This window comes from Onychostoma macrolepis, chromosome 07, assembly GCF_012432095.1.
Source record: "Onychostoma macrolepis isolate SWU-2019 chromosome 07, ASM1243209v1, whole genome shotgun sequence".
Classification (NCBI taxonomy): domain Eukaryota; kingdom Metazoa; phylum Chordata; class Actinopteri; order Cypriniformes; family Cyprinidae; genus Onychostoma; species Onychostoma macrolepis.
The window spans coordinates 18,421,586-18,434,611 of NC_081161.1; the positions used below are offsets into that span (position 1 = coordinate 18,421,586).

Sequence of the window (13,026 nt, forward strand, 5' to 3'; positions counted from 1 at the left end):
AGTGACTCTATAGTATGTCTCTCTTATAACAAAATAAAGGCTCTTTTGCTTTCTTTGGGTATAAAACTTGCATCATGTACAATAATGTGCATTACCTTGCTGAATATTCCACGTGTCTTTGTTTCAGATGGATTGAAGCGTGTTTAAATGAGGATCTCCCGCCCACCACCGAGCTGGAGGAGGGCCTGAGGAACGGCGTGTACCTGGCCAAGCTAGGAAACTTCTTTGCTCCTAATGTGGTCTCTATTAAAAGGATCTATGACCGTGAACAAACACGCTACAAAGTAAGACTGACGTTTTCAGAAGCACTGATATGAAAATAGGAGACCATTTGGATTCACTTGTTACTTTCTTCTCTGTCCCACTTGTAGGCCACTGGGCTCCATTTCAGACACACAGACAATATCATCCAATGGCTGAATGCAATGACAGATAAGGGCCTTCCTAAGGTGAGGAGTGTAGACGGTGAACACGAGTCTGCCTGCTTCTTTCATTAGCGGCAATTTTTCTGCTTTATTGAGTCACTAACATGATAGAGCTTGCCTCCGAACCTCTTTCACATGTTTGGCAACAATGCTGCATTCAATCTCATCAAATACAAATGCATGTACTTGTCTCTCCCTGTCAGATTTTCTATCCTGAGACAACAGACATCTACGACAGGAAGAACATGCCCCGCTGCATCTACTGCATACATGCTCTGAGGTACCTACTATGTCACTGTGGGCTTATTCATAAATCTCTTGATGAGGAGGTACTAACCAAAAGACATGTTGCTTGTAACTTATATGTTACAGTAGTTCAGCTGTGTTCATAATAGTAGAGCTTATTCAGTAACGAAATGTTGTTTTTGTCTGTCGCGTTGACTATTGCCACAGTTCTACATGCACTAATTAAAAACTAAACTAATTAAACTATTCTAAATGGTTCTCTCATGCATTTAGCAGTGGGGCATTTACATATAACCCCAGTAAAGACATTTTTTGTGTTGTAAAAGATTTTTCATGGTTTCCACAAAAATATGAAGCAGCACAACTGTATTAAACATTGATAATAAGAATTAAATATTTTTTTTTTTTTTTGAGCAGCAAATCAGCATATTAAAATTATTTCTGAAGGGTCATGTGACATTTAAAGACTAGAGAAATGGTTGCAGAAAATTCAACTTTACCATCACAGGAAATTTTTTTTGTTTTAAATATATAAAAATAGCAAACGGTTATTTTTTAATTGTAATATTTCACAATACTACTGTATATTTAATCAAATAATGCAGCCTTGCTGAGCATAAGAGACTTATTAAAAAAAGTACCAAACCAAGACTTTTAACGGTAGTATATAAATGAATCCGTTTCAGTGACTCACTAGGTAGTCTATTCATTCAGACATTTCCTGTTTAGTCTCATTCATTTTAGTGACTTTCAACTTAAATGAACCAGTTCACTTTGAGCAAAATAATTTTTTAATTAGGCCATTTTTAGTGTTATTAGTTTAGTATTATTTTACGTGTTGAATGTCTTGTTTTTGTTTCAAATAAACACCTGCTGCCTATAGATATATAACTGTAAATAATTACTTGCAGTTTCAAAGTAGCTTCTCCAACTCAAGTACGATATGCATACATTTAGACCCAACGACTCTCTTTTTTTTAAAGAAATTAATCATGGATAAAAGCGCAAGAGTATGACGCTGTGTAGATTTAATCTGCATCTACACTCATCTCAGAATTAATGAGGAAACCTGTACTGGTTTCTGCTGAGGCTCTTAACATGAGGCTAGAGAGTCCTGCCATTTGTAACTCTCACATTCCAGCTCAATGCAGAATTGACACTGGGCCCAAAGGCCATAAATCTGGCCTTCGGAAACAGGAAATAACAGCATTCAGGGGGCGAGAATTTGGCGGAGGTCTGGCGTGGGGTGAGGGGTACTAAATTCAGTTGGCTTTTTAGTTGATATTGATGAAGGGATGCGTGTTAAACTTGAAAGCCATGCAGATAACATCTGACTGCCTTTCCAGTAGTGTCTTTTCCTGCACACACCTGTGGAATAGGATAGCTTTCCTCTGGGAAATTTGTTTCTCTCATTCACTTTGTTTTTTTTTTTTCAACAGTCTCTACCTGTTTAAACTTGGGCTTGCGCCCCAGATTACAGACCTGTATGGCAAGGTTGCCTTCACAGGTGAGTCAGCTTGCTGTAGTTTCGTACTGAAGCTTGAGTTTGTACAGTAACTGCTGGAAAGGCCACTGTTCTCAATGTGAAAATCATTATCAATTGTATGAGTATTTCCTGCCATTTTGGCTGGCCTGAAACTGCCTGCCAAGTCCATGGATGGAAAACATTATTTACCAGACCTTTTTAGAACAATGTCCAGCCAATCACATCAAAGCAAGGAAAAGTACAAAGCCAAGATTACCTTCCAAAAGGTTACCATGCTTATTAAAGCATGACATTGCAATATTAATCCAGAGCCTGTCCAGAATCATACAAACAGAATACTTTCCACCGAGCCAAATAATCTCCATTTTTCCGTTATTTGCATATTGTTTTTATCTTTTCAGAGGAGGAGATTAACAACATGAAGATTGAATTAGAGAAGTACAACATTCAAATGCCAGCATTCAGCAAAATTGGCGGGATTTTAGCCAACGAGCTATCAGTGGACGAAGCAGCCTGTGAGCACTGTTTAAGCCTCTGCTTTTTAAGTCAAATTCCTCTTGGCTTTTTGGCACAACTCCTTTACTTGTAAACATAAACAACTAGACTTAACTTGGACAGCCAAGAGTTTAACAGCACCGTAATTACGATCTGTATTACACTGCTTTGAGCTCAAAAGATCTGCATTATCTTCTGTTGCAACGATTCAGTGCACGCTGCTGTGATCGCCATCAATGATGCCATTGACCACGGAGTCCCCGAGGGCACTCTAGCTGCCATGAGAAACCCAAACGCCATGTTACTGACGCTGGATGAAAGCGCTGCCCAGCAGTACCAGGACACCCTGTGCCAGGCCAAGACTGAGAAAGTGGCCAGCTCCCGAAAGAGAGTACGAACTTTGAAAAGATTTTAAAAGATTTGCTATATTTGGGTAACTAAGGGTGTATTTTAATATATGTACACACAATCTCTGTTCCAAAACTCCTGACCTGCCTAAGTTGATTAGATAGCATTTAAGGCATAGAAGTGTGATGTGAAAGCTGTTCCGAATAGACAGAATAATTATTAAATAAAATGCATGCAAATTTATAGTCAACATCAACCCTGTCTACAATCTTCGATAAACTTCACTGACATAGTCAGATAACTAATTTTGACCAGATTCAGGAAACATGGCATGTGCCTGTCATTGCTTTGCAACAGGATCACTGAAATGTATGCAGTAGACATGCTTGTATTTTATTCAGTACTGCAAAGTATCATTAACAATAACCTCATCTGATAAATAATTAACCCAATATTTATGCATGCTTTGTATTTTTTATTTTTTTGTTCTTGTTGGGGTCTTTTAGCTTAACAAAATTATTTTGTCAGATTATATTGGAATCAACTAAGCGTTAGAGCACTTTTTGTGTAGTCAAGTCAGTTAAAAACTATTGCTAATCAGTTATTTCAGCATTATTTATATACTATTATAGTATTCATTAATATTATAAAGTAGCATTTATTTTTTTAGATTTTTTCATTTTAGTATAATTTTGGTAACACTTTAGTATAGGGATGAATTCTCACTATTAACTAGTTGCGTACTAGCATGTCTATTATTAACATATTGGCTGTTTATTAGTATTTATAAAGCACATATTATATCCCTAATCCTATACACAATACCTAAACTTAACAACTATTTTACTAACGATTAATAAGCAGCAAATTAGGAGTTTGGGGCAAAAGTCATAGTTAATGGTTTGTTAATGGCGAGAGTTGGACCTTAAAATAAAGTGTGACCATAATTTTTAGTTTAAGTTGTGGTCATTTTGCTTATCCTATTTATTATGTCTATTTAACTTTACATTATCTTCAGTTTTAGTACTTCAACTCATTTTATTTCAGTTAGTTGGCAAGGCAACATTTCTAATTTAATTTTTTTTTTTTTTTTTTTTTTTTAATATATTTTTCCAGCTTTTGTCATTTAACAAACTATTTTGAATAGTTTTAGATTTGGTTAACAGTCTATCTATCCATTGTGTATGGATTGAAAACTAGTATGGCTATAATGGTTTAATTGGTACTGTTTCTTTGGTAGATTGGAGAGAATGCTGAGGCTGAAAGGGACGTTTACGATGAGCTGCTCACACATGCTGAAATCCAGGGAAATATCAACAAAGTCAATTGTACGTGCCTCACCCATGTCTGCCTCCAGCTCTTTGTGTTCTTCTGAGGTTGATGTGATCTGAGTTCTGTGTTTGTGCTGTTTCTCAGTGACCAAAGCCTTGAATTCAGCAGAACAGGCGCTGTTGAGTGGTGATGAGGACACGCTTTATAACGCTCTGCGTTCCCCTGCGTTAGGCCTGCAGTCAGTGCAGGCTCCGAACAAGGCATGGTACCTCAAACAGCTGCTGGCCGATCGAGAGCAGAAGGAACAGGTAACCGGTTCTGCTACTCAGTGGGAGGCAAACAGGGTTTGCCGCTCACATTTTGGTACACTTTTGTACCACGGTTTATATTTGTTCCTTGGAAATTCTAGATATGAAATGCATATGCATTAGTGTGGTGTCTCTTTTCAGAGAGTCGCTTATAACAACACAAGCCCTAGGGCTCAGCAGAAATATATGCTTAACCATAATAACAGCAATAACAGTTTATCCTGAAATAATAGCTGATGTGGCATAAAAGTACTTGGTTATTAATTATTTGTGTTACTTAACCCTGAACAAAACCATAAAATAGTATAAACAAATTGTGGATATTAATGACTTCTCACTAAACCTAATATTGAATGTCTTGTCGAATGTTTTTGGGGGTGTGATGAAAAACTAAAAACTCATTGTTTATTAATTGCCTGTATGTCACAATGATCTTTGATAGAAACTATAGAATGGTCCATAGCTGTATATAGCTATCCAAGAAATATATATAAATTTTACAAAATGTATGTTTTTGTCTGTAAGAAAGTGTGGTTAATTAATTTTTTTTCTGCAATATCACTTCCATTCCGTTTGGGGTCTATATTTTTTGTTTTTTTGAAAGAACTCTCATATGCTTGCCAAGGATACATTAATTCGATCAAGAACAGTAAAAACAGTAATATTGTGTCATATTATTAATATTTCAGATAACAGTTTTCAATGTCCAGTTTATTTTGAAATGCATTTTATTCAGCAGCCATTGCTCCAGTCCTTAGTGTCACGTGATCCTTCTGAAATCGTTCATATATGCTGATTTGCTCTTATTATTATCAGTGTTAAAAATCAGTTTACAATTAATATATCTGCTTAATGTTTTGTGAAAAAAAGAATTTTCCTACAATTCTCTGATTTAATAGAAAGTACAAGTATTCATTTAAAAAAAAAAAAAAAATCTTTCTACATTATTCAAAATTTTCAACAGCAAAAGAGAGGTGAAAGGGATTTTAAAAAACAACAAAAGACTGTAAATACTGTCACTAAATATTAGCAGTCAGACTTACATTGGCCGTTACTTACAATGTTAAAATGTTGCTTATCTGTGTCTGCTTCAGGTTTCCTAATCATTGCATATAAGATGTTAATTCTAAATTCTATAATCTCATCACATTTGGCTCATTCATTCTTCCTCATGCCTAGAATACCCCAGGAGAGCCTTTGATGAAGGAGGAGTTACAGAGTGGAGTAGATGCAGCCAATGTGCAAGCAGCAGACTATCAAAAATGTATGTACTCCCTTCTCCATCGCTACATTCTTTTGATCCCGTGAGTAGTTTGTGTTCAGAGAACGGTACATCAGAAAGGTGCCAGTGTTTTCTTTGTCTCTCTTTTGTGTGTTCATTTATGCTGTCCCTAAATCTGTCATTTTTTGAAAAGAACAATGTGTGTGTTTCAGTGCTGCTGGCGGTGGAGAGGATTAATGCTGCCATAAAAAAAGGTGTAGCAGAGGAAACCGTGAATGAACTGATGAACCCAGATGCCCAACTGCCGCAGGTTTACCCTATTGCTGCAGATCTGTACCAGAGAGAACTCGCCAGCCTGCAACAACAGAGCGCAGAGGTTAAAACACACTCGCGTCCACACAATTTCATCTGGCACCATCCCTCTATTGAGATATTAATTGTAGAACAAAGCGAGCTGCCTACGGCCTATACAGACAGCTGCCTTATAATGCAGCGTCCTAATGGTCATGGCCCCTAATAAGTGATCAATTTGAAATTCTCTACAAAGGCACCAGCTCTTGATTTCAGTAGAATTTAGCGGTTTCATCTTGCCAAGCTAATGATATTAAGTTTGCAAATACATGGCACACAAAAATTTAGTAAAATGTTCCAATTTAACTTGAACTCTGAAACCATTTCTTTCATTAATATTTCAGAATTTTTCGGAATTTAATATCATCAACAAAGGTGTCGCAATAAGACTGTTTTGGCAATAACTGTAAAAAAAAAAAATGAAAAATTGTTAATAGTATTCAAATGATAATATTGTAAATAATTGATCACCAGTTACACCAGTTGATACTCCGACATAGATGGCAATATTGCTACCCATCATGAAATGCAAAAAACAAGACAATGACAACGCATTTTGTAGCTACTACTGGTGCACAAAATCATGTTGGAGTAGATGTTTACCTGAAAGTATGGAAGCCTGTTTCCACCACTGAATAAAAAATAACAAAGGTTGCGACTTTTTATCTTGCAATTCTGACTTTCTTTTTTTTTTTTTTTCTCGCAATTGCAAATAAATTGCCATTTTTATTTTTTTTTTCCTCAGAATTGTGATAAAACTTACAATTCTGAAAAAAATAAAAATAAAAAATAAATCCAAATTGCAAGATACAAAGACACAATTCTGAGAAAAAAAGTCAGAATTGCGAGTTCAGAATTCGCAAGTCTAACTTTATTTTTCGCAGTTCTGATTTTATAACTCATAATTGTGAGTTTATGTCTTACAATTCTGAGAAAAAAAGACAGAATTGCGAGTTGTATCACGCTATTGCGAGGAAAAAAAGTCTGAATTGTGAGACAAGTCATAATTACCTTTTTTATTTTTTATTTAGTGGTGGAAAAGGACTTTCATATGAAAGCCTGCCAAAAAAACCGAGGTGGTGATCAACAGGTTTTTGTACCCTTTTGTTCAATTTTGTTTACAAAGCTGTTTCTACCACCCTGCACTTGTATGTTGTTGAGTGTGATTCATTGGCCAAAAGTTTTGTAGTAAATTGTTTTGTAGCAAATATCTGATTCCATGATATTATTGATTTCTCTCGCCTTGGCTGACATCTCTTTTCACTTGAGTTTGTAACAATGAATTATGGGATTGCCTTCTCTTAGATACATATGATGCTGACTTCTGAATAGGTCAGGTTATGCTTCTCAGCGTATTTAAGTTGCTCACCTGTGCTGCCTTTGTAAGCAGCATACTAGGTTTTAGAACAGAGCAATAATTTACATGCAGTTTACATAAGTTGCCGACCTGTAACCGTTTAGTTTAATCTGAGTGATTTTCGTGCTTTGCTTGACTGCATAGGGCTCTTTGTCACACCCCGAGCTGCTGGTTGCCGTGGAGATGCTGTCCTCTGTGGTGCTGATAAACGAGGCGCTGAATGTAGGGGACAGGGCAGCAGTGTGGAAACAGCTCAGCAGTACCCTCACCGGCCTCAGCAATGTAGAGGATGAGTACGCCCAGAGGTGAGAGTATGGGACAGCTCTGAATGAGATGGACGATTGACGTCAACATGCAAGCAGAATTGGTCCAGTTTACTTTAAGACACATTCCTGGTCTTACCTTGCATGATTTATCAGTGCATGTTATTTTTCATCAAATTACAATAGCTTACTCCACCTCTGAAATGACTTTCAGCTGAAAGTCACTGGCTGCATGGGCCATTGGATTGTCAACTATTAGCCAAATAGCTATTTGGTCACTACTTTACCTAACACTCATTCAAGTATGGCTCTATTCTTGTATTCAACGCCCACTTTTTGTGACCAAATCAGTAAAATCAGGTCTCGTACTACTTTACTTTTTGTTTTTGCTTAGAAATATGCCAAAATACGGAAGTAAAATAGGTTGTAAATGTCAGTGTTGGTTTATCTCCTTGTTTTAGGCACTGTTTGTTGTTTCCCTGCAGGTATATAGATGAGTTGATGCGTCTGAAGGCAGCTGCGCGTGAAGAGGGTGGTGACTATCTCACCTGGAATGACATCCAGGCCTGTGTGGACCAGGTCAACGGTACTATTCAAGAGGAACATGAAAGTGAGCAACACATTTGTCCTAAATATGAATGGAAATGGATCAAATTCAGATAGTGCTGCATTATGAACAGTGTACATGTCCTCTTGTGACTTTAGGGATTGCCGCTATTGGTCTGATCAACGAGGCTCTGGATGACGGTGACCTACAGAAGACAATGGCTGCTTTACAGAACCCAGCCGCCAAGCTAACCGATATAGATCCATCTTTGGCCCAGCATTACTATGATATACTGCAGGAGGCAAGGAGGGAGAAGGCCCACGTATGTATACCTTTACAGACCCACAACAATAACATAGCCTACACAAAACCCTGCCTCTGCAACTGTAAAAAATATCAACTATTTAATACTTATTTTGAAGCGTTCAGCATGTTTGGCCACTTCCCCTGCTTTCATCCTCTCGTATCCGATTCCGGTTTTTGTCTAGTTTTTGTTTCCTTCTGTCCAAAGTTTATTTCAGTGTTTGAAAACACAATAGCATTGCAATCTAATGAGGATACGTAAAACTTTGTTCTCGGTCGTTGAATGAATTTGGTTTATTTGCCCAACAGATGGTGGAATCCCTTTATCAAGGGATGTCTGAGGTCTGAATGTGGAATGAATTTTTTTTTCGTTTTTCTGATAGAAATTGTAATTGTGATTTACAAAAACCACCAAGTTTGCTGTGCTATTATTATTATTATTATTATTATTATTATTATTATTATAAATGAAATAAAAAAGTATTAGGAAAAATAAATAATAATAATATACTTTTTATTTTATAGTACTAATATTTATGGCTTAATTTCATCATTTTCAAATATGAAACCATCACACTTTTTACTGAAAACACTGGATCGTGAGCTGCTCTCGTGTAAAAGAACACAGTGCTGTGCTTCACTGTGAAACAGAGAATGTATTTACACTAAGCAATATCACAATTTCTGTTTTATTTCTATTAATTATGCAGCCCTATCCGAAAGTCTCTCATATGCATAATGTGAATTTCTCTCACTATGAGCTTCTCATGACATACCGTCTCATTCCTCACCCCCATATTTTGTCTGGATTGTATTTTCCACCTCCCCTGTTCTGTTCATTAGAAAGCCCCCTTACATTTTCAAATGACTATAATATGTGCAAATAACATTTGATTAATTTGATCTCACACACCTCAGGTATCATACACACCACTTTTGCATATGAAACTAGGACATTTTGGTCCTAATCTGAGGCTCACTGAAGAAGTGAAGTAGGTTCATGTTTAGCATATTTAATTTTTATGTTTAGTCAGTGTTTTAGGCCACGCCCCACATGTTTCCTGCAGACGTGAAACTGAAACCTCAAGGATGCAGGTGAATGGGCACAAAGACCATGGTTTACCACAGCAATGTGCCAGTGTGGTTCAGAGCTGAACTGAAGTCTCTGAGGGCAAGAGCACACTTTTACAATGACAGCTTGAGAAAAAGTACCCAGAATAGTCGTTCAGAGGCGCTACGGAAAAAAATAAATCTAAAGTCGGCATCTCTTTTTCATTCACCTATTTGGAAACGGTTTGATTAGTGATATTTACCATTTATGTCACTAACCACTCTTTTAATAGAGGATCACATGAACAGCAATTTTTGTCTCTTGGGCTCATAATAGCTGTCAAAGTCTGTGCTGAACTCATGCTACCCAAAAAAAACATGGCTGGAAAAACAAAGTGTTTCCTTTCGCCCATGATTTACACAAGCATCGGAAATAACAAGGCTTATGACTTTTTCTCTGCCTTAAAAGGGCACAATTCTGGTCCTGTTAGCTGGCGTAGCTCAGTAAAGGGTTTTTAGCGCTGACATCACTCCTCCAGGCTTACGCTAGCTTGGGTCACTATGAAGTGTAAAACGCAGCTAAAACCAGATCTGCTCAACTGAAACAGGAAGTGGTTAGGAAAAACGCTTGATGTTATGTTTTAACATAAATCTCAAAAAGATGGAGCGATATGTGACCTGACAGCATCAATTCAAGACATTTCTGACTTCAATAATCACAATTTATGAAAAAATAAGTCTAATTTTTGTAATGAGTAAAATTAAAAATCACATGCTAATTGTGTTGTATTAATGAGCAGTCGACATGAAATACTTTTGGGAAGTTGATGTACAATGGTGTGAAACGCACACACACTCACATGCATATATTTATTATATGCAGTTTTTAATGATATAATATTAATTTGGTCAATACATGGAATATTTATAGATATTTGTACATATCTATTATTCGTATGCTTTTTAGAAGTACATCACTATTTACATAACATCCTGTGTTAAATTCCCTATGTAAGCATTTCACGATTATCTTTAACAAAGTTTAGCTGGAATAGACCGAAGTAGTTCCTCTTTTATCATTCAGTGTTGTAAACAGTCCCAGAAGAGTTGGTAATGTAATCTTGGACATTACACCACACCCTTTTTCACTTCCTTAGTTACAGTTGGCAGACTTTATTCACATATTCAGATCCTGATCATTTCTGCTCCACCCCACTGGGACACGTTAAGTCCTATTTGCGCTCTAATCCAGCAAGCATTAATTTAATACAGCCGATAAAATGTAACTCAGTGAAGCGGAGCCTAATAAACCCTGAAGGAACAACGTTTTCCTCTGTTGCACAATTTGCCACACCCTCATGTTTGCTGCTGTACGTTTGCAAGAAAGGCGGGCAGATTGCATAGAGGGGCCGCTGCACTCAGCAAATCAGAGAGCTGCAAATTGTGCTCCGGAAACTGAGCTCAGCATGCGGTCAGGGACTATCAAGAGAGGGCAACTGCACCACCTGGTGGTGGTTGTAATGAACCCTTCATTAGCATGTGATTATCCAAAATGCCCTGTGAATGATTGTAGAAGCAGATGCAATTAATTCAAAGGTGTACATTTAAACAGGTACCCTACCCTTACAGCCAAAAAACATGATCTCCACAAGTCGGTCAGCTCGATCTTGTTTATGGCTCTCTGCAGCACTTCTGGAAAGAAATTGTGCTATTGTCCTCAGTTTATGTTGTTGAATAATGAAACACTGTCTCTTCCAGTTCATACAGCATTTGTTTTTACTAAATTAACATATTTTTTTGTTCCTGTTGACAGTTTTTTAATTGAATTAAAGTGACAGTTCACTCAATGTCATTATTTACTCACCCACAAGTCTAACTTAAACCACAACAAACATTCTTCTGTGGGAAACAAAATATGTTTCAAAAAATCTTCTTTTGTCCATACAGTGAATGTCATTGTGGTGCAAAACAACACTGGACCCCATTGACTTTCATTGTATAGACCAAAAACTCTTTTTCTTCTTTTTTGTGATCCTAAGAAAGAAAGTCACACAGGTTTGGAACATGAGGGTGAGTAAATGAAGTTTTGGGGTCACTTTAATTAATTGTCACTTTATTTCCATTAAAAATGTTTTAACTGTCAACAGGTGGACTGTAATAATCTCATTACAGAAGGTTTGACTGACACCTAGTGTCCATATGAGTGTCATTCTGATTTAAATACAAACAAATTGATTGATCTTTTTTTTTTGAAAAATATTGAAAAAATGTATCCTATTTTTTGAAAATATGATTATTTTTTGCTATTCTGTTTGGTGGCACAGAATCTTTAAACAGAGTTACTGTGGTCCTTAAAAATCTGCTATTTGAAAAGTGTGAAATGTAGTTCATGTAATGTAGTTATGCTTAGTCCTCAATTTTTATTTTAGCTAGAAATTGCTTATGAATATGAATCTTTAAAATGCTTATTTAGGCATCAAAATTACAGCAAAGGTCATGAAAAAATGGAAATGAATTGTGTAAGTTATATTTGACTATATCGCTCAGAGCACATCCTAATTCTTTGAAATGGTTACTCATTGGTAATTTGCTTGTTTTTCTTTCTTGTCTGTACAGGAATGCGGAGATCCTTCTGCAGTTCTTTGGTTAGATGAGATCCAGGATGCGATCTTAAGAGCCAACAAGGACTCAGAGGATGCTCTGCAATGTAAAAATCTTATTTTTGTTTGTGTGTTTACTTGTTTACTGTCTCAGCTTGAATATAAATATGACTCTTGAATAAAAGGATGATTCTTTTTTTTAAACTAAAGAATGATCTTGTTTTCCATCGTCAGTCTCTCAGGCGATCCAGTCCATTAATGAGGCTGTGGATAAAAATGACTCTTCTCAGACACTGGCAGCCCTGCGTTCACCAGCTGCTGGTCTGTATGGAGTCACGTCTGAATGTGCTCAGACCTACCAGGACGACCTGTTTCGAATTAAAGAGGACAAGAAAAAGGAAGGTGAGATGGGTTCTTGTGTTGATTCTTTGATATTTGGTACAAAAATCTATAGTAATATTTACCGTATTTACATTTACACTTTGTGACGGAGAGAGTAATAGAGGTTTTTGGTAGGGAATAATGGCAGTGAATGGATGAAACATTGGGTGAAGGGAGGACACAACTACTACTATAATCTCAATACTGGACAAGGCACCTGGGAAGAGCCTGCAGACTTTATTCCAAACAACACTCAGCTCAACAAAGAGGAAATACAGGTAAATCTTCATCCAGTATTTATTTTTACAATGTATAAAATAAATAAAATATTTTGCATCATGTTATTATATCTATTAATATAATAACAGGAAT

General features: G+C 36.6%; 1 protein-coding gene across 1 annotated transcript in view; it reads left to right on the plus strand.

Annotated features, from left to right (window-relative positions):
* The window catches only part of iqgap1 (IQ motif containing GTPase activating protein 1), a 43,405-nt gene that overhangs the window by 21,564 nt on the left and 8,815 nt on the right, over positions 1–13,026 (plus strand). Inside the window, exons 3-18 of the mRNA XM_058781771.1 lie at positions 128–284; positions 372–449; positions 629–705; positions 2,111–2,178; positions 2,559–2,672; positions 2,865–3,043; positions 4,241–4,328; positions 4,417–4,580; positions 5,760–5,844; positions 6,015–6,178; positions 7,655–7,815; positions 8,259–8,383; positions 8,479–8,642; positions 12,290–12,380; positions 12,508–12,675; positions 12,790–12,932. Of these exons, the coding sequence (XP_058637754.1) occupies positions 128–284; positions 372–449; positions 629–705; positions 2,111–2,178; positions 2,559–2,672; positions 2,865–3,043; positions 4,241–4,328; positions 4,417–4,580; positions 5,760–5,844; positions 6,015–6,178; positions 7,655–7,815; positions 8,259–8,383; positions 8,479–8,642; positions 12,290–12,380; positions 12,508–12,675; positions 12,790–12,932 (2,026 nt within the window). The remainder of the gene's footprint in view (positions 1–127; positions 285–371; positions 450–628; positions 706–2,110; positions 2,179–2,558; positions 2,673–2,864; positions 3,044–4,240; positions 4,329–4,416; positions 4,581–5,759; positions 5,845–6,014; positions 6,179–7,654; positions 7,816–8,258; positions 8,384–8,478; positions 8,643–12,289; positions 12,381–12,507; positions 12,676–12,789; positions 12,933–13,026) is intronic.